The sequence below is a fragment of the Corvus moneduloides genome, chromosome 4 (genome assembly GCF_009650955.1).
Source record: "Corvus moneduloides isolate bCorMon1 chromosome 4, bCorMon1.pri, whole genome shotgun sequence".
NCBI lineage: Eukaryota > Metazoa > Chordata > Aves > Passeriformes > Corvidae > Corvus > Corvus moneduloides.
Window position 1 is genome coordinate 5,332,149 of NC_045479.1, and position 25,414 is coordinate 5,357,562.

A 25,414-nucleotide genomic window follows, 5' to 3' on the forward strand; every position below is an offset into this window, starting at 1 on the left:
GCTGTCTCTGTGAACTTTTCCAGCCTCACCATTAGAAAATTCTCTTTGCTGTGAATCTTAGATCTGTTACTTTATAGTGATATAGGAGATAATTCTCCTCCTACCTGTAGAAGTCTTCTTTGTATTTGAAGATGTTTCTCCTGCCTTTCCTAAGTCAAATGACCAAGGTTCATTCAATCTTAATCCTTGCTACCTACTAGCATTGTTTTCCCCATTCTCTTCTAGACTCCTTCAAATTCAGCCCTACTTCTCTTAACCAGAGCACCCAAAATGGGATATGATATCCCAGTGGAGATCTTATCAATGGTGAACACAGTAAAACAACAGCTTTGCTCTGATTCGCTTTCACTGACCAGTGAAAACAAACCCATAACTGGACAAAAGGGTCATTCTTTCTCTGTTTATAAATCTCACTACTTGCTTGCCTTTTCAAAGACAGCAAACTGTTGCTGGCATCTGTTGCGCTTGTGATCATAAGATGCAGATCCTTTTCTCAAGGACTGTTACCTAACTAGCTGTCACCTAAGATCCTTTATTTGTCAATTGTTTATTCCTGTCTATGTGTAGAGCCTGGCACTTCCAATTTCATTTAGACCATTTATCCAGGACCTCAGGAGCTCTTTGAATTCTAATGCTGCCCTCCAGCATGCTTCTTGTCCTTCCTAGCTTTGTGTCATCTACAAATGTAATAAGCATATTGCCTCTTCCATCACTCAGGTCATTAACAATGAACTGGACTGAACTCTAGACAGGCTTTTGGGTTGCACAAACTCACTTGGGCTACCACTGCTCTCCCCATAAAGGGTCTGATCATTTCTCTCCTGATCCTCTCGACCATATTTTTCTAGTCAGCTTATGAGAGCACTGTAAGAGACAGTCAGAAGCCTTACAAAAATAAAAGAATATGATATCTACTTCTTTTCTCCTGTCTACAAGTGTTTTCAGCTCCTTTTAGAAGAAAATGAGGGTGGTTTGATGTGATTAGCTCTTGGCAAAACTATGTTGGCTGCTAGTCATCTCCTTATCTTGCGGCCATATAGTTTGTTTAATCCTTTGTTCCAGCACTTTTCCAAGAATGGAAGCTGAACTGACTAGCTCCAATCCCAACCCCCATTCAGGATCTCTTGAGCACTGTCAAAAGTTCTAAGATTTCTTCAACCAATCTTTCAAGTATCTGAGAATGAAGTTAATTAGGCCCACCTGACTTGAAAACCAGCCTAATGCTACAGCTTGTTTCTCAAAATCCGAGGCTGAGATCTTATGCCATTAGACTTGTATTAAGGTCATGTCCTTTTTGATTAGTAAACAGTGCAAAAAGGCGTTCAGCACTTTCCCTTTCATGACTATCTGCTGTGAGACTCCCCTGACTGCTGAGGACTGAAAAAGCACACTGAAAACAGTGTCATATGTATATTTTCAAATAGGGAGATTTTTATACGATTTGATTCTCCGTAAAGCTCTGTGTTTTCCATTAAAGAGCTTCACAGAGAGCCCAGTCAAACATGACTGATCAGTATAGGGGCTGCAAAGGACCACGTCCACACCTGTGCAAACACAGGCAAGCACATCATGCTGCCCCATCATGAAGGCATTTCCAGCATACCTGCTACCACAATTTGTCTTTGTGTGCATTAGCAACTGGGGCTTCTGTTGAGTGAGGGTTGAAGGAAGGAGATGTATACCTGGTGCTTCTGTTGTGGGATAAGGGCTCTTTTCTTCGTTTTCGTTGGGCTGATAATCATCCACATTGATCTGACAGAAATGGAAGGAGAAGCATCAAAGACCTTGTCTGATAAAGCAGAGAGTTTTCATTCCCTTAGAAACCCAAGCTGTTCATGCCATCGCTGCACAGAGAGCGCTGGCTGCCAGCAGACCTTACCTTGGTAGCAGGTGGGGATTCTCCATCAGCAGTGATCGATTTCAGCTCAATTTTCTCCTCCTTTGTCTCTTCCTCCACAGCTGTTTTTTCCATCTCCTGTTTCTTTTCAGGACTAGCAGTCCTAGCAATTTTACAAGATAAAAACCGAAGAGTTACAAAGGTGGAAAGCTGCTTCCCTTTCAGGAACTTCATGTAGTACAGCACACACCATGAGAACAATCAGCTGACTGGAATCTCCATTCTGAGTTCAGCTTCCATATCAGTGGCTCCACCTTGTCCTCATCTGCAGGCAAAGGCAGAGGCTCTGATCTATTTTTATTTAGTGTCCCTTATTTTGCAGCTTTCTCAATGGCCTGTGTTTGTGTGTGTGTTTGTGCAAATGCATATTTTAGGTCTGTCAGCAGAGATCTCTTTGTTCACCCAATGACAAAGGACCATTTTCAACCCATATCTTGCGAACTTCCAACTACGTTGCCTACAAAAGTTTTGCCCCTCACTGCACCCCTAGAGGGAGGGAAATCTGCTGAGTTGCATGCAGGATGAAGCAGAAAGATGTACACAAGAGATCCCCTCCAAGCAGCCTGGAAGACAGTGAATAGAAATAACCAGAGAGGAGAGGCTTCCCTGCTGCTGGCAGCTGGGAATGACAGAGAAGCTTCGTCTCATCCAGCTTGTGCCCCTAAGTGTCTGCAGAAACACTAAAAGAACTGGCAAGAGAAGAACAGCATGTGGCATCAAAAGAAAAAGAAGCTGCTAAATCTCATCATGGGAATGACAGAAAATATGCCTCGTGGCCCAAAACAGTCGGAACATAGTAGGGAGATTCAAATGGGATTGACACCATTTCACACTCAGTCTCTACTGCTGCTCTGAAAGCTCATCAGTAACCCAGACTTCCTTTCCTCTGCTCACATCACTGCAGCTGGGGGGACTCCCAGCTCACAACACTTTCTTTTCTTATGGTTAGAATTCCTTTGCATAAAAATTTATATATATATAATTCCATCTATAATCACATTAATCACATATGTAATCTATACACATACAGACAAGTTATATATATTACACACGTGTGTGTATAGACATCATATACATACATATATATATATATATGCTGTGTGTAATTACAGGAACGTGTGCAGGTAGGTGTATGCAAATGGATTTACCTAGCTAGCTTTTTCCTTTCTTTTTCCTCTTCTTCCTCTTTCTGTGCAGATGTTAAACTCTCAGCATCAGCAAGGTTGTCCACAGCAATGGCCAAAAATACATTCAGCAGGATATCTGTTTGTGTGCTACTTAAAGAAAACGGGCTTTGAAAACTGCAGAAAAAGATTATACCAAAGGTTTCTTAATTGAAAAGTTTTAGCAACCTGTCATCAGATCTCTTGGATTTTCCAAACTTCCATTTCACACAACTGCATATCCATCATGCACAAACCTACACCTTCCTTCCACACAGATAACACACTTTGTGGGTTTTCAAAATTTCACAACAGAGTGGCTCATATAAAACATCTAAGCCTAGATTTACATTTTAGTTTCCAGTTTCCCAAGAGTGTCTCCCTTTGTGCAGAGAATTCCACTGAACATAAGAGAAGCCCTGAATGCTTTGCATCTTCTGACAGTTGAGGTTACACGAGTGGATTTTATGGATAGCAAGCACAGTACTCTGATGAGTGTTTCCAAGGTTCATTTAGTCTGGACAGTGAAGGGTTGAGCTGACAACTCTGCCACCTCCCAGCAGAATCCATGCATGGCCCGTCATGCCCATGTAGCTGAAGGGCATGGAATCACAACTGTTTTCTTGTCTTACCAGTCAGTGTTCAGATCTCATGTTACAAATCTGTCCATAAGGTCATTTTACAAATTTCTTGAGTGTAGGTCTTATTATACCGTGATAACTTTTAAGCAAACCCTGTTCAAGGCTTATTCTGGACACACAGAGATCCCCCCCCTCCCCGGGCTCCAAGGTCTAAAGGCTCCAAAGTCAGCCAGCATGTAGATTTGTCTCACGTTTTCACAAGGAGATCCAAGTTGTAGAGTTTTTTTTTAAGCTGTCAGCCAGATTGCCTACCTTGACCTTCAGACAAGTGGAATTGCACCACCTCACTTTGAAGTGAGGGCATGCAGGTCAACTGAAACGTCAAATGACAGGGTTTGAGAGATCTGAATTATGGGCAAAGGCCAGAGGAGCTGGGCTGAGTCTACAAGGTGGCTTTTTAGAAGCATCAATATAAAAGGAAATGTCACCTCTGACACAGGAGGGCCATTTATTAGGGAAGCAGAAACTAAACATGGACAAATTTGCAGCAAACTGAGATGGGGAACAGAATGGCAGCTCTATGTGATATGCAAATTCCTGTGAAGAGACACTCACAGCCTCATCATGCAATGTGCTTTGTGCCTCCTGGGGTATGTACAGTGCCCTCACTTCACCTTGAAGCCAGAGAGAACTGAAGTTACTCAAAACCAGCACAGGCTGGAAGATAACAGAGCACACAATTTTCTGTCTGAAGAGCACACAGATTGCAGGGACTGAAATGGAACAGGGGTCCTGTTGGTTTATACATGAATTAATATATGATCTCACATGAATCAATTATGTCAAACATACGTTACTCCTATTACAGCATTTGTATATAGCATATTGCAGATTATACGTTATTTTTATTCCACATAAGGCTTGGATGGAAGCACATGGAATATACTACTAAAAACGCAATCAAAGTAAAAGATATGCAGTAGGTACTGTAGGAACACACAGAGATTAGTTTGTAGAGAAGGCAGGAAAGAAAAACCTATGAGAGAATTAAAGGGAATGAAGAATAAAAACATTAAACACATAAAGATACTAAATAAAAGCTAGCATGTGGAAGTGGCACGTAGCTGGCTCTTACGACTGTTTATATGCCTTAGCACCAGCTAAAATTAAACAAATTATTTAACTTTTGGCAGTGCAAAGCCAAAATTCAGACCTAGAGAAAAGGCAAACACATGAGGTAAGAAATTCACTATTTTCTGACACAACAAAGTAAATAGTGGTTTTAATTCATCCCCTCTTGCAGAAAAGAGTAGCATCAAAGGATACAGTTTCCACAGATGAAGAGGATGATGAAGTAAATACAGACCAACATTCCTGGAAAAGAGGGGCCGCCATAAGCCATGATCCCATCATACATCACCGAATTCCAGTCCTCCCCAGTCAGGATCTAAATGACACATTCCCACCAATAAGGGATACAGTGTTAGACCACACAGAGAATTTGAAAACCCCATTAACACAAAGATATCCACTGTCCTAGAGAACACCCCCTCCCCCAGGATGGAGCTGATGGAGACTCTGGCTGTGTCCATCTAGAACATTAAAAAAACCACCAAACCCAAACAACAAACCACAGAACAAAGAAAATGCAAAGAAGGTCTGTGCTCAAAGTGTGAAAAACCCCAAACAGTGTCTCCTTGAAGATGATAGCTGAAGGCAAATGGCTCTCCCAGACAACTCTGTTCGAGTCTCCCCACTTGCTGCAAGCATTTCCCTCCCACGAGCCTGTGGTTTCAGACAGGCTGCACAGCCTCTAGCACTGCCCTCAGCACAGCCCTCCAGGCCGTTTCCCTTCTCCTCACATGTCAGTGAAATCCTGATCCTGATGCTCTTGGTGGATCACTCCCAAAACTGCAGAGGGCTTAAAGGCTGCGGGATTACTTCTGCGGGGCTGTGAGCAGATATTTGTTCCCCAGCGCGGGGAGGACAGCAGCAGGGCTGGGCTTTGGCACGCTGTGCTGCCCTGGGACATGGCAGTGGCTGTTCTCTTGCCCTGCCCTGCAATGACCCAGTGGCCTTGCAGCACAGAGGGGTTTTATCCTCGTTTCCCACTTTGAGAGGGAATGCCGTGTGCTGGCAGCACAACCAGGCACCCTGCTCCTGCAGCTGTTAGGGTCATGTGCTGTCCTGGGGACTGTCAGGCTGCAGGACCTATCTTGCCCCATGGAAACAACGTGCTGGCCCCACAGGGACCACTCGTGCCCTTACCTGAAACACAGTCAGGAGGGACTGAGGGAAGTTGTCAAATGTACTCCTCCTGGTCTGCATCTCATCAAAGTTAAACTTGCCCCCAAAGAGCTGCATCCCCAGGAGGGAGAAGATGATGATGAAGAGGAAGAGAAGCAGCAACAGGGAGGCAATGGAGCGGACTGAATTCAGGAGTGAAGCCACAAGATTACTCAGGGAGTTCCAATATCTGGGAGAGAAAATAGAAGCAGTTAAAATTCCTTCAGTTTGAGACAGGTGCTCATGGACTGCACAGGATATTGGTTCAGGCTGCCTTCTGTGTAAAGCAGGCATTTCCAAACACCCTGTTAAGCCGTGAATCATTGATGTGCTTCCCTAAGATAACGAGACCTACTGCAGCTAATGAGTAATTTTACTACCACACGTGTACATGCACAATTCCTTCCACCCCCCACTCCACACACACACCCAGAAGATTATTACAGCCCTCTCCATCTAAGGCTCTGCTCATCTTATATCAATATACCGTGATTAGTTCTTGCTGCTTCAGTGAGTTACATTCTAACCAACCTCATTACAACACTCACAGATGTTATGGCAGCCAGAATACCTCACTCCAGAGAATGGCCTGTAATAACTAACAAGAACAGATGGGGAAACTGTTTGGATGCGAATACAAACTTGCCCAAAATTTGGTGTGTGTGTGTGTATGCGCTTAGGCTCACTCACAGAGAGGTTGCTGAGCTCTCTGGGATTGAGAGGAAAGATACCAATGCTCCTTTTACAAGGACCCTAAAACAAGCTCCAGATCTACATTCGTTTGGAAGAGCACAACATCACTGGGTTTTTTGGTTATCAAACCTTCTATACTTCCTCAAACAGGCTGCAGAACATTTTCAAATGGCTTCATTCAAGAGAGAGGCTGGTTAAGACCTGTTCTCCCAGTGCAGTCAGGCTTGTGCCCACTTCTGACTCATGTATGATGCAGGGAAAGGATCTTCTTGCCCTTGTGATTCCACTTTAGGGTTCAAAGAGTTGCTGCAGCATGTTTGCTGCAGCACATAAGTTTGCACTCTTTGCCAGCCTGCAGAGTAGTCATGAGCTGGAAAGAGGCTTTAGAAAAAATTTCTAAAGAATTCACCACATCACCCATGAAGCAGCTTCCGCTTTGGTCTTGCATCTGCTCAATCACTCCTATCTACTGCTTAGCTGGTCACGAGCTCTTCTCTTTTGTGCTTTGAGGCTGCCACAGCTTTCAGATTGGGCTGAAGATTAGCTGACATCTTCCAGTCGTCTCATTTTGATGCACATTATTAGCAAGCCTCAACAGCTTTCAGCAAGCCAGCAATGTTTGCCTGTGTTCTTCCTTCTACCTGGCCTGCCACCATGCTTTGAGAATCCACCCAGGACAATGTCCTCCAGTCCCTTCTCCTAAAGCCCATAACTTTGAACTTTCTTTACTCAGAGGATTCTGCATTTCTAACCACGTTGTCCTTGAAGACAGAGGTTCCATGTAAAAAGGATGGCAGGCTGGTGCTCTGGCTCTTTTGTGGAAGCCTGATCCTTCAACTCATAATTTTTTTCTGAAGGTAGTATATTCATTAGAGACAAAGGTTCTTAAAATCACAGTTAAATTAATATTTTTCAAGTATCAATCCAAAAAGAATACTTTTCTTGTCCCATGGAAGGCAGGACTGCCTGAGCAGCCCAATCACTGCAGGAAGGTTAGCAATCTGATCTGCAGAGGGACATGGCCATGTCCTCTCAAGGTCAGCAGCGGGTTCATCTCCAAGGACGGAGCTTCAAAGAGAGCTGTGATGTTTTCCCTCCAGCCCAGCTTTAGCACTTCAGAGAAAACTAGAATGCTTTAAAGTTTAACTGCAATTAAAGAGATGAGCAATGAAAAACTACAGAGCAAAGGTAAGGGCATGGAAGCTGTGGGCTCAGTGCCACCGAATATCCACACGGAATGTGCAATGTAACAGCTCCCTGTGTTTGCGTTTATGCTTACAGCTCACATACTTTCACACTTTGGAAAGAAGGGGAAGTGACACAGGAGAAGGGAAAAATTCATTCTGATGAAAGTCAAATGAATTCAGCATCCTTAAAGCAGTTGTTGATGGGCTCCAGAATATCTCCAAGTCCTCCAATGTCAGCCAGGACACACATTTTCTAGGTCTTTCTCGCAGTACCCTTAAGAAGCAGTAAAGTTGAGCAGTCTGAACAGTCCCAGTGACTGAATTTAAGTTTAAATGCCTTACTATCTCAGCTCACAACTCTGCATTCTTCTATCAGCTCTGCATTCCTTACCAATGGCTCAATACCTGGGATTCAGATTCCTATATAAGTATCAAGCTTCAAGCAATTAACTGAGATGGCCCGGTGATAAGATTAGTGCTGTTTTATCTGTGTACTGGTGCTAGCTAGAAAGACAGCACCATTACAAAAGTAAACAAACCTATCAAGGGGAAAAAAAAAAAAAAAAAGAGAAAAAGGAAAAAGGAGAGGATAAGAAATGCTTGACTGATTAGGATGTGAAAATAACAACAGTGTTATCTCAGGGTTCTAGAAGCCTGACCTGAGGTTACCATCTGTCACATTCGGTGGTTGCAGAACTAACATGAACTCCCCCAAAGGGAGATCTGGGATTACTCAGTGAAACACGAGGTTTTTAACCCAGCAATGGTTGAAGCCCAAAGAAGAAGGGTCTCACTACTTCACCCTCTCTGGTTAGCCCCTTACTACAAAGGAAAAAACAGCACTGGGTGCTGGATGGAATAGGAGGTTTTGGACCAGGCATCTTTTAATGGGAAGTATGAGAGAAAGCAGTGCTGCTGCCTCAGACTTTTGGGGAAATGAATGTGCCTCTTAACAGCTCCCACTGCAGATTCCAGGCCCTTGAGGGTGCCAGTGAACACGAGGCACTGCAAAACCCCAGGTGAGCAGGACGTGGATATGATCCCTGCTTCAAAGTGGAGGAGCGATGCACAGAAGCCAAATGGTTTGCTCAACATCTCACACAATAATCAATTGAAGAACTGGACTAGAACTTAATGTGTTCTACTCTCTTCCCTCTCCTCTCTCTCCATTGCCTTCCACCATGTCTTTATGATCACATCACTGGCGACCATAGATGCAGGGCTTAAAACAGCAGCCACAGCTGGCAGACTCACTATTGGAGAGCTTCCCACCCTGTTTATCCAACATAAAACCACTTTGACAGTGATTTTTGACAGAAGGTACAAAAACCAGGGCACCCCTACAGTTAACAGCGACTTACCTAGTGGCATGATTAGGTATAAAACATCAAATTTCTGTATGCTGTTGCAAATGAAATGATTTATATTTTGCATATAAAGGACTATAGTACCTATAAAGCAGGAAAGGATTATTTATAATGAGAAAATAATTTGTCTTCTCATCACAAAGTGAGATGTTCTGCACAGCATTTTAAAAATTAGGGAGAATAAAACAAACAGATTATATTGTCTGCTTGTCTAATGTATTTATAATCTTGGAAGAAATGTTTGCTCTTGACATTCTAAACAGTGTTTCTAAAATGATGCATTGTTCATCTGATGGTGTCTTTATTTGTTTCTATTCTACTGTGGAGCTACATTTGTGCTTCTTGTAGAATTGTATCATCTTGATGACCCAGAATTTGCTTGTGCATGGTGTCTACCATGGAAAACCCATACAAATATATAAAGAATAGTCCACCCACTGATATATTCTCACCAGAGTAATTTTCCAGCTTTGTGCCTTTTAAATGTTCTAGATTATCATAATTCTCACCTCCACTGTATGTCCCCATGCCCATGATGTATATGATGCCCATGAATGTATGTTTGATATAAAACACGACACTGTCATTCCTCCTACCCCTCCCAGTGTTCCAGTGTTGTATCTTTCTGTACTATCATTGCACTCAGGTGGGATATTCCACCAGTGCTGATCATGTCATTAATAAATCCTCATTGTATTTAGTGAATAATAGAAAAAAATTGTAATTTACTAGAGAAGGTAAAAGTTTTGCTTTAATGCCAAAACATTCTGTCCTGCAGTAAGGCATGAGTGGGCCTAAAATACTGTTTTGGAGGCTCTTTTTAGGGCCTTCCACATGAGGGTGAACTTCACCAATAGAGGGAAGAATTATGAAGAAAATTATGAATAATTACAAAACATATAAATTTGAAACTACTGCAGCCTACTTGTCAATATTTTAGGAACAGGAAAGAAAGAAAAACCTGATTAATACATTATGCATCATGAGTTCTTCCTTAGCTCTGTGCTTTACACACAGACCCATGCACAAATTGCAGGAGATATATTCCAGGTAACACTTTTTTCCATGAAATTTTGTACTTTAATTGTTCTGCAGAAAGAAGGCAAGTATAACAAGTCCTACTGCTGATTGGTTCCATCCTCACATCTTTGCCAGAAGCTTTAGCAATATTTGAGTACTCCACCAGCTCATGCTTTCCAAAGCATTAATGATATTCTCTCAGTGTTTGCCTTTCTGTTAGAGAATTCTCTTAGCTAGCTTATATATTTTGTGCAGGAGTGGAGACATGTCTTGAAAAAAGAATGACCTCTCCAGGATGCTATGTTGAAGCTCATGCTTTTACAGCTATTGGTTTGTTGCCCCGGGTGTATCTGATTACCCAGTGCCTGAAACAGCTACTGCTTTCCTCAGAAACCAGGCCTGGGAGTCGGTAATGGGTACACTTCAGACCCAAAGACCCAGGAAAAACAGTCCCCAGACCAGAGAGCCCCACTCTTTCTGAAAGAGCAAAGATGCCTTTCTTACTGGAAACTCTTGTTTCCCCTCTCTCGAAGGCAACGTTCCCCTCTGGAATGTTTTCCCCTCTTCTATGGTCACACGTCTAAATTGACCACTTTTTCCTCCTTTTGAAATAGTTCCAGGCTTGCTTTGGCCTCTCTCTCTGAGACTGTGAACTGATTTTCTGCCTCTGCCATCTGACCCTGAAATCCATCCATCCTGCCAGAGATCTGAGCCTCAGAAGCTTTAAGGGCAAATCTTGTATGATGCACATGTCCAAGCCTGTTGTTTTTTCCTGCCTCTCAGCTCAGCCATCTTGACTATCTTCCAGTTTTGGACTTGTTTTTCTTATGTGCTGTGTTTTCTCTCTCTAATTTGTCAGCAATTTCCTCTGGTGGGGTGTGGGGGGGTGTTACAGGGATTCTAGGGACATTTTGGAAGCTGAGTATGCAGAAGAAGCACTCTTTCACCACCCCAGTCAAGCTTCTTATGAAGTGCTGACTGGTACCCACATGGGAAAAGACAGACCTGGTGCTGCTTGGATAGTACTTGGATAGACTTGGTTCAAGAGCTCTGGGTAAGTTTGGAGCTGATCTCTCCTACAAACTCCCCTCAAGCTGAAAAAGACCTATCACACCAAGCTGGTGTTTTGGTTGTGCCTGGCTCAGCAAGCAGTGACTGTTTAATAGATATCACTGTGCCTTTATGCAGAGGGAGAGGGAAAAGAACAAAAAGGAAGAAGAGGAGATACTGGAAGCTGGAAAAAGTCTGGTTTCTTCATAAAGCTGCTGCTTCATGCTGGACTCCCTGGAAGGGGAATAGCTGGCAATATCCTTTGCCTATAGCTGCTGGTGTTGGCACGATCTCCCACTCGGGTCACTGTTGAGTCTACTAGAGCTGGCATGGGCTCCTCACTCAAATGTTCTTTTGGCTCAAAGCAGTCTTTCAGGCTCCTCTCTGTCACCAAAAAGCATCAGAGAAGGTCACAAGGCTATCTGCTGTTTTGGTTTTCTCTGTCTTTTGCAGCGGACTGTAAGAGCCTGAGCTCAGTTCACACTGTTCCAGATTTCAATGTAGCACTTTACACAGTATCAGGTGTCTCCAGCTGCCTATGCCAGACTCCTCAGCACTCACATCAGGGTTAGATATCCAGTCTGTACAGCCCTCCCCACCCTGCTACAGACTTCAGAAGATGAGGACTGCTAATCTAGCGCTCTCAGTGCCTAATTAGTGGCAGAAAAAGTGAAAATAAACAGGCCCGTGAGTGACCTGTACCTCTACATGTTGTGCATTGAGCAGTAGCCCTCCTCCAGTCCCAAAGAAGCAATAAAGTACCTTGTGATTTTAAATATTCTCAGGAGTCTGACACATCTCAAAACCGAAATGCCCAGCGGTGACATGATCTTTGTCTCCACCAGGATCGTTTCCAGGATGCCTCCGCACACAATGAAGCAGTCAAAGCGGTTGAAGAGGGACACAAAATAGGCCTGGAGACCGAGGCTGTACATCTTCAGCAGCATCTCTGCCGTGAAAAGAGCTAGCAGCACCTTATTGGCAGTGTCTCATGAAAAACAAAAAGAAACAGATTAAGGAAACTTAGTCAAAAGATCATCACAACTAATCCTTGGCCCTTGCTTCTAAGAAAGCACTTTAAGGATCAGTCTTAAAAGTGAACTTCATGTAAGCTTGGGTCAAAGAATGAACTTGGAAAGCGTGGGCATCTCATTCACAGAAATGTTTTAGCAAGATGGTTACAGCAGTTCCTGCGTACTGCACATACAGCTGCAATGTATTACACAACCTCCAGTGGCAGGGACACGCCTTCCTGTGCACAACCTGCCTTCACACCCATCATCTGCAGAGGAGGGTGGGAATAGAGGAGCTGCTGTGCTACCTACTGTTGCTTAATTAAGCCTTTTCAGCTGCTCTCACCTCCAGAGAGAATTCAGAATTCTGTTCTGCAGACAGAAAAACTTCACAAATCACTCTTCATCACCTCCCTAATAATCAGAATTTATAATAAATGCCATTTCAGGGGAAACCTCGGACAATGTGAGGCTCCCAGTAGCTATCCATAAATTGGGAATCCAGTTGCTGCAAATATAAATTAAGCATAAACACCTGATTTCACTTCCACCCAATGGAATACTGCTTTGACTGGAAACGAGGTATTTACATTTTTCCTGTAACTTCTCCCACAGCAGGCAGATAAGTTTATTGTATTATTTAAGATCCTCCACAGACACAGGACTGTTTGGAGCTGTGCACACTCCTTTCACATTGTGTGGTTTAACGCATCAGCTCTTCTCTCAGCTCCCTTTTTTGACACCGACCGTAATAAACAGAACCAGCAGCTTCTGCTCACCTTGGACCTCCGTGAGCCAGTCTGGCTGGTTGTAGTGCTCAGAGGCAATGGTGAGGGTGTTGAGAAACACGAGGAAGATCACCAGCCAGTAGAAAACGTTGGACTTGACAGCAGCACGGCACTTCCTTCTGCAGAATCGATTCCATCGGCGCCAGTAGCGACTTGAAAAATTGAAGAAGGAAAAGTTCTTTTCAGATAGGGATCTTTAGGCGATTGCAGCTCTCTGTCAAGGGAGACTCTAGTCTTGATTTATTGCTCAAGAATGGTAGAGAGTAACTCAAGTTCACCCTGAGAAATACTCTCTCATCAGTGTCAACAGTTGTGAACATCCCTCGTTTTAGCTATAGGAATCAAGTTAGTCCTAAACCAATTTGCAAGGTCTTCAAGCACTATCTTAGTCTGATTAAGACATCCTCTGCAGATACCCTGAGAGGTTTTTTAGCTCAGTTGCCACAAAAATAAATATTCTCCTTGTATTTGATGCTTGTGGCCTGCAATGGGACCTTGCCCAGCCTCAGGATAGTCAATAGAAAGATACTCTGTCACATGGAGCTGAAGGATTAAGTCTTTGGACAGGTGAAGTCAAATAAAATCCAAAGAATAGTTCCAGCAACATTTTCAGCAACATTCAGGAGTAAGCCCAATACAAGGGCTAGTTCTGAAAGAAATCCTGAGGCCTGGGGGCTTCAGCATCTCACCTTCATGCCTGGAACTAAGGGTACCATTTGCTAATCAAGAGACTTTTTAAAGTTTGCCTTCCATGAACACATCCCCTTGTGTCACTGATTTCTCAGGATAATTACTAACTACAGAAGATATTTAAAGCTAATTACACACCTCCTACTCTTCAGAATTTAACTTGCATAGCAACCCGTTTCCAGGCAACACTTGCCACTGTATAATAAATCTAATAGTTTTATATAGGTACTACATACATATGTGTGTGTGTGTCTGAAGGGCCACACACATGCACAATGTTTCAGGAGAAAGAACTTTTCTTGGCTACTCTTGTCCTGTGTATAATTTCCAGTGGCAAACCACAGCCATGCTTGAGGATCAGGGTTCACATCTGTAGGCAGTAAAGCCAGACGATGTAAACACAACGTGGACGAGAATTTGGCAACAGCATTTCAACGGGTGGTCAAATTTACAGTGTTTTACCTATGCAATTTGTAAAGGCACCCGGTCCCTCACAAACAGATACACTGTGTGTTTTGCAGTGCATTTGGGACAAGAAATAATCTTCCCAACTTCCAAAGTGGGCACCACACTTAGACATTGATGTTGTCATTAAACTATTTGCAATCTCACACGGTTTTGCGTGTACTCGTGCACAAATGTGCATGCACATGACAGTGTATGTAAAGATTGTGCTTATATCTACAACCTTTACATGGGAAATGTCACATATGTGCATCCCTAAATTGACATTGCTCCTTAGGTAACTGGAAGCACACACTTACTTGCTCCAGTTTTTCTGAAAATTCATTTAGTTTTTCTATAAAATTGACTTTGGATTCAGGATTATGGAGGCAGCTGAGCTCCTACCAAAGGGGTAGAAGTGAACCTTAACAACCAAGATCCATGAGTTCAGTCAGCCTCCCCAGTGAAATCCCACAAATGGCCACCTTGGGACTGCTTCACTTTTCCAAAACCTCCAAGTCAACAGAGAACCAAACGCCACCAGAGAAGCTCCCCACGTTCCAGGGTGAACAGGAGAGTTTCACAAATAAGATGGAAACTTTATCAGTTGAAATATTTACAATCAAGCAAAGCAGAGCAGTGCACCAGAGAGCCTTGAGCTGACAGGGTTGATGTTGATGGATGTAGTATAATTATGGGGTTGAAGTGGCTTTTTATTTCTGATTTTATGTTTTATGGTTTGATATACATAGGTAGCATAGATAGGTACTTCAGAGGTCAATAGTCCCTGTGCCTTATTTCAGTATGGAACTAAGAAAAACAATCTTGATTTATGACAAAAATCTGACGTATTTAGCAGGATCTCCTAGAATCACCACTGCATCCCAGAGATGCTGGTGTAAACCACTTCAGAAAAGAACAAAAAGAGTAAAAAGGAGAAAAACAAGAGTCAGTTTTACTTACCTAAATTTTGATTTTGAGATCCGATGCCTGAAAGAGAAGAATTGTCATTAGAGTCTCGGAAGCTGTCCCATACCTCCCATCTTTCATGAAAATATCAATAGAAAGAAACAAAGTTAAGCTCAATGCTTTTTTAAATCCATGCTGGTTTCCCCTTGGATCTGTTGTAAGACAATGTAGGCACTGGGCATGGCTATAATTCCCCAATACCCAAATCTTGTGTTTTGGTGGGACTCATGAAGCAGAAGTCATGCCATGGTGGGATTCTACCACCTACAGATATCAGTGAACTGGAATTTCTCCTGGGTGAAAGGCTGGCCTAATGCTAGGGGCACTCTACAACTGCTGCCAAATGTATTTCTTAAGAATGACTATTTAAAAAAAAATTTAGCTACTTTTATTTTCCTTATATTAAAATATGTATGACTTTATACAGACAGAATTGTTGCTTTCACATGTCACCTGTCACTCCAGGATACATAAGCACATTATGAAACAATAATGGTGAAAATACTGCTTTTTTTTTTTTCAGCAGCTGAAGCAAGACCAGTGCATGGCAAATATTTTCAAACTTAGATACTAACACTTATTTGTCTTGGTTATCTGTGTAAACTGGTTTGCACTCAAATGGGTCTGTACAATAACAGATTCTGTTGCTATCAATGAAATTTTGAGAATTAAGCGTCCCATAAGATTTGGCCATATTCCCACTATGTATGTGTTTAAATATCTAATTCCAGGCATTTGGATTTATTCACCTAAATAATCTCATTAATCTTTTATGAGAGGTCACAGGCAAACCTAGAAATAGGCCCCAGCTCTTTAACCACTACCTTGCTCTGCTTGACACACATCCTGTAAGGACTTTGAACACTTTGGCTGCCTTTTGCTAAATCCATAACAGTGCACAGAGGGAAATAAACGTATGTGGATACAATGGCATGAGTCAGAGGTGATTTAGGAAGCTGCAAAATCAACTAGCAATACCATCAGAAATGAGAATCTGGGGAATGACTACGAACGAAGTATTTCTGCTGGGTTGAAGCATTCCTTAAGGTTCCCTCCATGACGGGAAAGTGAGTCATTGTTGACAACAGTCAGCAGAGGTCTTACTGCACTGCCTCAGAATTGGATTCACTGTTAGCAGAGACGGGAGAATGTAATTTTCCAAGCATCTGATACTACTTACTGTAGCAGCCCTAACAATGGTCCTGTCCCTGCTTGAGGACATCAGTTACTGACAAGTAAACAGTGATAGGTCAGGTTCCTTGTGTGGAAGAGATTTTAGTCAGGGGAACTTTTCACCAGCAGATGGGCCGAGCCAAAAAAAGAAAAAAGCCTTTGCACCAAATACCCAAATACATCATTCCTGCTGTGTCACAGGCAGCTTGTCTAGGCCACACACTGGGCAGCAGTGAGGTTACAGACACGTGCAAGACTCTTGAGAAAGAAGAAATAATGCACTGGCAGAGCAGAATGTAAATTATGCTGCAGAGACAAAGCAAGCTCTAACAAGGATGCCAGGTGAAGCACCTACAAAGCACATCCTTCATGGTACAGCTATCCCAACTTCTCACTGAGAATTCTGGCTTGATAAGCACTACCTACGAACTGTAATGGATCGGATTTACAGGCAACAGGAAAGAAGGCTCAAAGACGGGAAGTGGAAAGATGGAAAAATCACAAGGAAGCAGAAATCTGAGCACTGGAAAGGAGGTGGTGAAATTTGGCAGGGACAGAAGAGGGGAGAGAGAGAGAGAGAGAGAGAGAGAGCCAGAGAGCAAGATGGAAGGGGAAGGACAGGGAGTGTGAAATCCTCTGGTGACCTCTCTGGTTAATGGTTTCCCAGTGAGGCTGCACTGGAATCTTTTATTTATTTAAGCAAAAGAGATGCAGCAGGTGTAGTACTCATCATGCATGTGATAATTATATCTTTGGAGCATTATGAGCAGCAGCCAAGTGCATTCAGTGCTCCCACAGGTTACCTACAGCCTTCATCCCCCTCCCTCCACCTTGCCTTACTGCTGTGGCAGAAGGCTTTATCACATGTGGGTGTGCTATATATATAGAACAGGACAAGGAAGGAGGATTAGATTTATATTTAGAGGTAGAATCAGAGAGTGAAATGGAATTTTGGAAATAAACTGTATAATAAATGTTTCTGAAAACATTATGCACGAATATGAAACAACATTTTTCAAGTGACTCTCATGATTAAGTTTTTTTCAGAACTTGGGTTACCAATGTCACATAAAAAATGCTTTTATGGCATCACTGGAGGCTGTCAAATAGCCTGGATTTAGGGCCTTGCTGCAGTGCTTGTGGCACTTAATGGGTTCAGAGTGGACCAGATTCTCTGCTGAGTTTAAACATGGATCTCTTGCATCCCTGGTGTCCTGGGAGGTTTAGGTCTTTGGGAGAAAGAGGGTGCCTCCAACTGTGTCCAACTCTGGAATGTCTTGAGAAACTCTTGTCTAAAATTATGGTATGGGAGCCTAATGAAAACCACTTCAGATCGCTACTGAGTGTTTTTATCATAGGAGCCATGTAACTCAGCTTATCTTTTAGAAAGTCAAACACAAAAATCAGATCTCTACTGTTTGACTAGCTATCTTTGAAATTCTCTAAAACTCCTCCAACCTTACATAGTTACATACAACAGACAGATAAGACAGTGAAATTTAAAGGTTCTAATCCACATAAACTCTGGATAATCAGCATAACTCAAATGTAATGAGATATCCCACATTCTGAGACATAAAGTCTCCATTTCCCTGCTCATGGTGGACACTAGAGAAGGCATTTGGGAAGGATGTGACAGTTTTGTGTAATAGGGATTGAGGGCTCTGTGGAATTGTATGCACAACAGACAATTCTGGAAAAACCTTGTAGGTCACCAAGCATGACACAAAGGCCATGTTACAGTTGTGTTCTGGGTGTGGGCATTATCAAACATGGCCATTATCCAACACTCTGGTCACAACTACTTTTATACTGTGTGATCCCAGCTTAGAGGCAACGATACCTCCATGAGGACTCACAAAAGCCTTTGGATACCAGCAAAAGCTGTCAGAAAAGCAGCAACACAGAAAAGGACATTATTAAGCTTCTAGGTTATATACAACTTCGGGGAACATCCCAAGAGCTTCACTGGCCGTATCCTACAGATTTTAGAACTGTGAGAAGGCAGTCCTGGTGTGACATGGATTCTGTTTTGGTGCCATGTGCTGCATTCTTGCAGTTACTGGTAAGGTGGCACAATTTTCCCTCTGCTCCTGCTGATGACATTTCATTACTTCTAGTCAGGATGGTGGCACCCCTGAGGAGATGGCAGCCACCCTAAGGTGGCATCACATTACTGGGGCAAAACATATAGTGATAGAGCTTCACAAAGTGTGCTGCATACACTTTTCAGGAGTGTATGCAGCACACTTGATGAACTCCCAGCCTAATAAAGCATTAGGGCCAGGTTCTGCCCTTGCTAAGTTTCTGTGATTCACACTGAAGCAATGGGCCCCCATCCTGCCTGCTACAACACAGCTAACCCTGGGGAGCTGTACAGGAGCATGCCGTGATCCTTTCTCATTTCTGAACGTTAATTAAAAGTGTAAAACAGAACAGGTGACTGGACCTGGACAACTTCTGATGTGGACTGAGACAAATTCTGATGCATTCTGATGTGGACTGAGATCCTCCTGCTGAGGCAATCACTGGATTTCAGCAGACTTCACACAGTGATGCCTCTTGTCTCTTTTTTTACATTCTTGCTCTTCTTGCAGAAGCACTGGAGAGCATGCTGACCTGATGGGAGCGATGCTGGTTTTAAGAGGAAGTTGTTGGCCAGCAGCAATAAGAATCTACAGAATATATGTAAGAAAATTGGATCTGTCCAGCATAAAATTGAGTTGGTTTGCTATTCAACAAGCTTTCTTACAGGCTGGGAAAATAGGCCAGCATTTAGGCATTCAGTAAATAATCTTGCTCTCGCTGTGGCAAGTCACAGGAATCTGAAGCAGGAAGATATTTCCTCTTCCATAAGGGCATGCTACTGTCCTTTAGACACACACCTAGAGCTGACTGTGAATATTAAAAACACCTTGCTCATAATAAGTTGGAGAGCAGTATCTGATACTGGCACATAAGGTTTGATCCTGTGAGTTTTCCTGCTGAAGTCAGCAGTGGTTTCAGAGCTTTTGGCAGACTTTTCTTCCCACTGTTGTTCCTTTGGTTCCATCACATCACAAGGAGACCATCTTCTCATAAGGTGAAAATCAGCAGCAACTACAACAAACCTGCAAGAAAACTTTCACCTTTACCACTGGCTCCTATCCTGATTATTGCAAGAACTGCACCGGAATTATTTTCCATGCCAGAAAAGCACCAAGGGAAAAATCACTGACCATTCAGCTGCCAGGGAAAGCTTCCATTGCTCACAGAATTTTCAGGACACACTGTTTTCAGTTGGAAAGCCAGTGCAGGTTGTTCATTTTGGTTTATCCTGTTTTATTGTTGGAACTGTCTTTGGCGGAAAAGCAATTGAATTGTCCCCCATATGTATGGAAATCCTGGCCAAGGCGAAAATGCCAAGTAGGTTATTGTTTCAATGAAAGCAGATAATTTTAAGCTCTCTTTCCCTTTGAGCTCAAGTGCTTCACTTTTCTATTGAGCATTAGTTTCCACAAAGGTCTTTTTTTAGCTAATGCATATGTATAAAAGCGAGCTCTTTTGTGGCACTCCAGATCTGCATGGTCGTATTAGAAAACTAACATTCTGCTTGTATTGGAAGATTATATATGCTGACACCCTGCACAGAACAGATTACTCCTGATTATGAGCAATGGCCTGTCCTCAGGAATCGGAGTCCTGCACAGCAGCAGCCACAGAGGCTCAGGGGAATTACTCTCTGTTGAGAAGCCCCGGGTGTAAGGATACCCTGTAACCAGAACCCCGCTGCTCCTGGTTCTGGGTGTATCCCACTGACGCCTGCTGCACAGGAACGTGCTTCTTTGTACCCTGAGGCAACAGGTTGTGAAAGCTGTGACACATCCAAATAAGTTCCACTTCCAAGTGTTCTTGAGGATAAAAGCTGTTGTGCTCCTACTGCAGGGCAGATGTCAGCCCACTACAAGGCAATAGCACGACAGAAATAATATACTGTGGAAGTTGTGGGATGCTTTTCAATGTCCTGTGGAAGCCTGTGAAACCATTTTCAAATTCAGATGCCTGATAAAGTGAATACCCTTAGGAAGCAAACTGTGCTGTGCCACAGCACTCCTGTTGCCAGCAGAATTACACCAGAAATTATTACGAATGAAATTGGGGTTTTTTTGTTTGTTTGTTTTGTTGTAGTTCTAATAAATTTGATTTACACAACAAGTAAAGAGAGATTAGATGTTAGATTCCTCCTGAAACTCCTGCTGGTTTGAAGGCTGGCATCACTCCAGAGAGGACAGTTGATGGAGACAGTTTCTATAGCATGGATACTGGAGAAATAAAGGCTTCTGTGAGACAATTCATCAGTAGGCAGTAGTTTGTGTTTGAGAGGTACTCTCCTGATCTCACACAGCATACGTCTCTGTGGAGCTGAGAAAGGCTGTCAGGGAAGATCTCCTTTTCCAAAAGGTACATTAGAGCCTGGCTTCTCAAGCAGATCTTTCTGTCATTCACAGACCCAGCCTTTCAAAACTCCACAGCATTTTAAAAGAACAGAAAGAACAGCGAGCAATTCTAAGTTGCTTTCAATGAAAAATTCTTTTTCTTTCAGTCTCCTGGGCCTTTTTTCCCTTTTATCATGAGTGCATTTTGATGGCAAGCTCAGCCTATAACTGCAGTGGTGGTGCTGGGGTGGTTAAACGCCCTAGGCAGCCTGATGCCAATAAATAAATAAATAAATAAATGAATATATTGCCTTTGACTTGAAAGGCCCGATGTTGCTTCAGTCATGTCTGGTTGCAGCCTGCCCAGAGCAGCCCCTGCCCTCTGGGAAAGTGTGTGTTCATAGCAAAGCAGTGGGGACTCATGGCCACGGGGTGAGTTTAGAATGCTGGTAAAAATATCGAGTCTCATCTGCAACAGATGTAACTCAACAAATGAACAAAAATCTTGGGTATTCCAACTGCAAAAACAGGGAGTAGGATACTGCTCAAAAGCCCTGGTTTAATCTTCAACAAGAGCAAATCAGGATGACATGACTGTAATTATTAATGCTTACTCAAAATCTAGTACTTGATGAGGAGCTTTTTTGAAAAGTTCCACTGACTTCCCACATGGATTTTCACTATTCTTGAATACTGGGCCAGATTCTGATTCTTAGTCAGGTTCCAATAAAAGAACATGCTCATTCAAATAAATCCTTGCTTGCATTTTATATGTTCCAGAAGGAATGTTGGCTTATGTGGGGTTTGAATGAGGACTCAGCAAAAAGAAGAGCACTAAATACTTCTTGAAACCATGAAAGCTGGTTTCTCTGTTTGCCAAAGTGTGTGATACAATGACAAAAGAAACCAGAAAGGATTCTAAACCTCAGAATCAAAGGCAGGTCTGAATTGGCCTGTAACTAAGGAATCTGCAGATCCACAAGTTTGAAACAAACATTTCACAAAAGCAGGCAGCATTGGCAAAATTTGTATCTCACTCCAAAATTTCCTATTCAATGATACAGCCATTAATTTTCATGGAGGAAGGAGCCTATCCATCTCTTAGAGATGAAAAGCAATCTGAGGGAGGCCTTGGGGATCTCAGCTGTCCTTGGGTAAGGACTAGAAAAACTCTTCTCAATAACAGACTTCAATTTTCCTACTATACATCACCCATTTTCAGATGAAGTGAAAAGTGGCAAGGAAACTGTTTGTCTCTCTGAATCTTACGTGTCCTGCTCTGCTGAAACTTTGGGCCCTGTTTTAACATTTGCAACATGAGAAGAAGAAATGAAGCTCTGTTTTCCTGTAATTTTCCTGTGTCTTTTTCCCTAAAATATATTGGACCTAACCATCCCTTTTCCTAATGCCGGATCAGGGTACTGCCATTCTCCTGTGAGCATGCTGGCCTATTTTAAGTGAACTCCATTCTAAGTCATGATTACATTTAGAGTTGAGTTTAACTTCAGCCCTCCTGGCCACATTCCAGCTAAGATAATTATGTTCCAGTTGCCAAAATTCCCAATGCAGCTTCAGTGCAAAACAAGCTATCCCTCATATAGCTCCTTGAACACTTGTGCCTGTTGTATTTAAACACCTGTCACATTTTACCCTGAAGGTGGCTGAACTCTATGGCTGTGAAAACAATCCCTGCATTTACAGTCCATAAAGTGCTTTAGGATCCTTTGGGATTAAGAACATTAAATGAATACAAGCTGTAATATTAAAAATACATGAAACCTTAGAGTAACTGTTGCCATTCTTCTTGGCCCTGTGTCCACACCTATGAGGGACTTCACTACTCTGATATATTCTGGAGAAGCAACACAGCAAAGCACAGTCCAGGGGTGTCCTGGAAAGCAAGGATGGCAACTTTCTGAGGCAGGTAGTGGAGGTGCCCCCAAGGAATGGTGTGCTGCTCAACTTCATTGTAACAAACAGGGAAGGCCTTGTTGGAGACGTGAAGGTCGGGGTCAGCTCTGGCTGCCACTCTGGTCAGTGGACCAGATGACCCAGGGTGGTCCCTTCCAACCTGACCCATTCTTTGATTCTGTGAACCAAAACTGCAGAATATAGATGGTTCTCCAAACTGGATCCATCTGATGCTTCCTGCACTGTGCCAAGAGCACAAGCAACTTTGTGAGGTGCCAAAGAATGGGCTACAACTGCCCCAGTGCTGTGAATACATCTGGCCTGGTTCCTAGGAAAGCGTTCATAATCTAAACTAAAAGACTCAGCAGGTTCACAACAGTGGGCAGGTGAAGGAAAGCAATCACAAATAATTTCTCCTGAGGCTTGTTAGTCACTAATTGATAAAGGAAAGCAGAGATTGAAATGCCAATATATTCCACATATCACATCTTTTAATGCAGATCACAGAATCACACAGAATTGACTAGCATGGAAAAGACCTTTGAGATTATTGAGTCCAATCTATAGCCAAACACCACCTTGTCAACCAGACCATGGCACATCCAGCCTTTGCTGAGACACCTCCAGGGACGGTGACTCCACCAGCTCTCTGGGCAGCCCTTTCCAATTCCCAATCACCTTTCTGTGAAGAACTTCTTCCTAATGTCCAAACTAAACCTCCCCTGGCACAGCTTCAGACTCTCCTCTGGTCCTGTTGCTGTTGCCTGGGAGCAGAGCCCGACCCTCACCTGGCTCCAGCCTCCTTTCAGGTACTTGTAGAGAGTGGTGAGCTCTCCCCTGAGCCTCCTCCTCTCCAGGCTGAACACTCCCAGCTCCCCCAGCTGCTCCTTGTAAGACTCGTGCTCCAGAGCCTTCACCACCCTTGCTGCCCTTCTCTGGACTCGCCCCAGCATCTCTGAGGGGCCTGGGACTGGCCCCAGGACTCAAGGTGCAGCCTCAGCAGGGCCGAGTACAGGGGAAGAATGGATCACTGCCCTGGTCCTGCTGGCCACATATTCCTGATGCAGGCCAGGTGCCCTTGGCCTTCTTGGCCACCTGGGCACGCTGCTGGCTCATGTTCAGCTGCTGTCAGTCATAGCCCCAGGCCCCTTCCTGCTTGGCCACTGTCCAGCCACTGTGTCCCCAACCTGTAGTTTCCTGGATCCTCCTTTTGGCTTTTTAGGGATGGGCATCACATTGTCCAGCTTCCAGTCATCTGGGACCTCCCTGGTGAGCCAGGACTGAAGATAAATGATGGAGAGTGGCTTGGAGAGCTCTTCTGCCAGCTCCCTCATCACCCTAGGATGGATCCCATCTGGTCCATTCAAGTAACACCCAAGGGCTCAAGGTAGCTCCCAGGATAGGAAAAAACCTCAAAATACTCCAGCATGGTACAAGCTATAGCACAGATATGTTTAGCTCATGTTTCAAGGACATTTGGAAGGAATAATGTATTGCCCCAGAGCATAAAGTCCATTCTTGTTTAATGCAAAAGGGAATAAAGGACACTTCCTGCCTATTCTTGCTCTCTGTGAGGCTAAAAAATACACCACATATTATGGCATTTCATAACTGCTATCTCACACATTCTTAAGAATCTCCACTAATTACAACGGTACAATTTCAAGGAGGCATTAATCCCTCCTAACTGTTGCATTTCTTTGTCACTACACTACTCTGTCCAGCATTTGAAGGGTGCAATTCAGTCTGCAGGATGGGAGTTATCAGCAATGTATTTCTATTACAAGACACTGTAAAGTGTACAAGAATCTTTAGAAAAATTAAAATAAAACAGTCATTTCCACTCTTCAGTCTACACATACTGGTTTCAAAAGTCTATCACCAATGAGGAATTTTAAAAGAAGAACACTGTCATCCGCCAGTTCCTCTTTTAGCTGTTATGCAAAACCCGATCTGCTTATTCTGGGCACCCTGTCCTTTATTTACATCTGTGTCAAACCAGAGGCTCTTCACTAATGTCCGCAGTGAGTTAACATTGCAATTAAGATAAGAACCGGGCTCAATGGATCTTCTGCAGCCTCTCCTTTCACCCCCTGTGGGATTTTCTTCATCCTAAAAAGCCTGACACTTGCCCTGGCTTTACCCCCCAGTTCAACCCGGCCCCTAACACCTTATCTGTGTGCAGGTACTCACGCCAGCCTTGCGCCGCAGTTCTCGCCTTCCATATCCGCTCCAGGGACGTTGTCGGTGTTCACGGACTCGGTCTCGCTGGTGGGCATGCTCACTGCAAGAGTCAAAGGGAAGAAAGAGAGAGGGATGGCCATTAGAATCTGGCACAACTCTTAATGAGCCCATGATTGAAGGAACTGAACCCTCAGCTGCAGCTCCTGGGGATTAAACAATTTGCTGAGCAAGTCTAGTGCCTCCCTGTACAGAGCAGGCTGGGCAGGTAGACTTCAGGAACATACAAGCTACTCGAATGCTAAAGAAAAGGGAAGAAGCAGCTGCTCTCCTTCTTTCAGAGTCAGTTCCTGGAAATTCTATGAATGAGAACCACTAGAAAGTAAAAAACCTGACAAACGCAACAAGAAGCTTTTTTTTGATTCCATGGAACTCTTTAAAAAAAATGCCTCCTTACCTGCAGCAGCCCAAACACCTCAGTGCCCTCCCCAATCCTTTGTGCAATGTTTAGAACGCAAACAAAAGGTACCAGGATTGAGATGCATGCAGATAAACAGCTTCTGATAGCCACCAGCAAACACCACAT

The 25,414-nt window shown here is 43.3% G+C and overlaps 1 protein-coding gene across 20 annotated transcripts in view; it reads right to left on the reverse strand.

The window, feature by feature from the left end:
* Positions 1-25,414, reverse strand: part of CACNA1C (calcium voltage-gated channel subunit alpha1 C) — a 465,854-nt gene that overhangs the window by 95,521 nt on the left and 344,919 nt on the right. For all 20 annotated transcript variants that reach the window (XM_032106990.1, XM_032106978.1, XM_032106993.1 and 17 more), the window contains 9 exons: positions 24,841-24,931; positions 15,143-15,169; positions 13,037-13,197; positions 12,007-12,232; positions 5,910-6,117; positions 4,968-5,088; positions 3,046-3,160; positions 1,880-2,000; positions 1,683-1,752 (listed from right to left, as the gene is read on the reverse strand). In XM_032106990.1, coding sequence (XP_031962881.1) covers positions 1,683-1,752; positions 1,880-2,000; positions 3,046-3,160; positions 4,968-5,088; positions 5,910-6,117; positions 12,007-12,232; positions 13,037-13,197; positions 15,143-15,169; positions 24,841-24,931 — 1,140 coding nt within the window. The remainder of the gene's footprint in view (positions 1-1,682; positions 1,753-1,879; positions 2,001-3,045; positions 3,161-4,967; positions 5,089-5,909; positions 6,118-12,006; positions 12,233-13,036; positions 13,198-15,142; positions 15,170-24,840; positions 24,932-25,414) is intronic.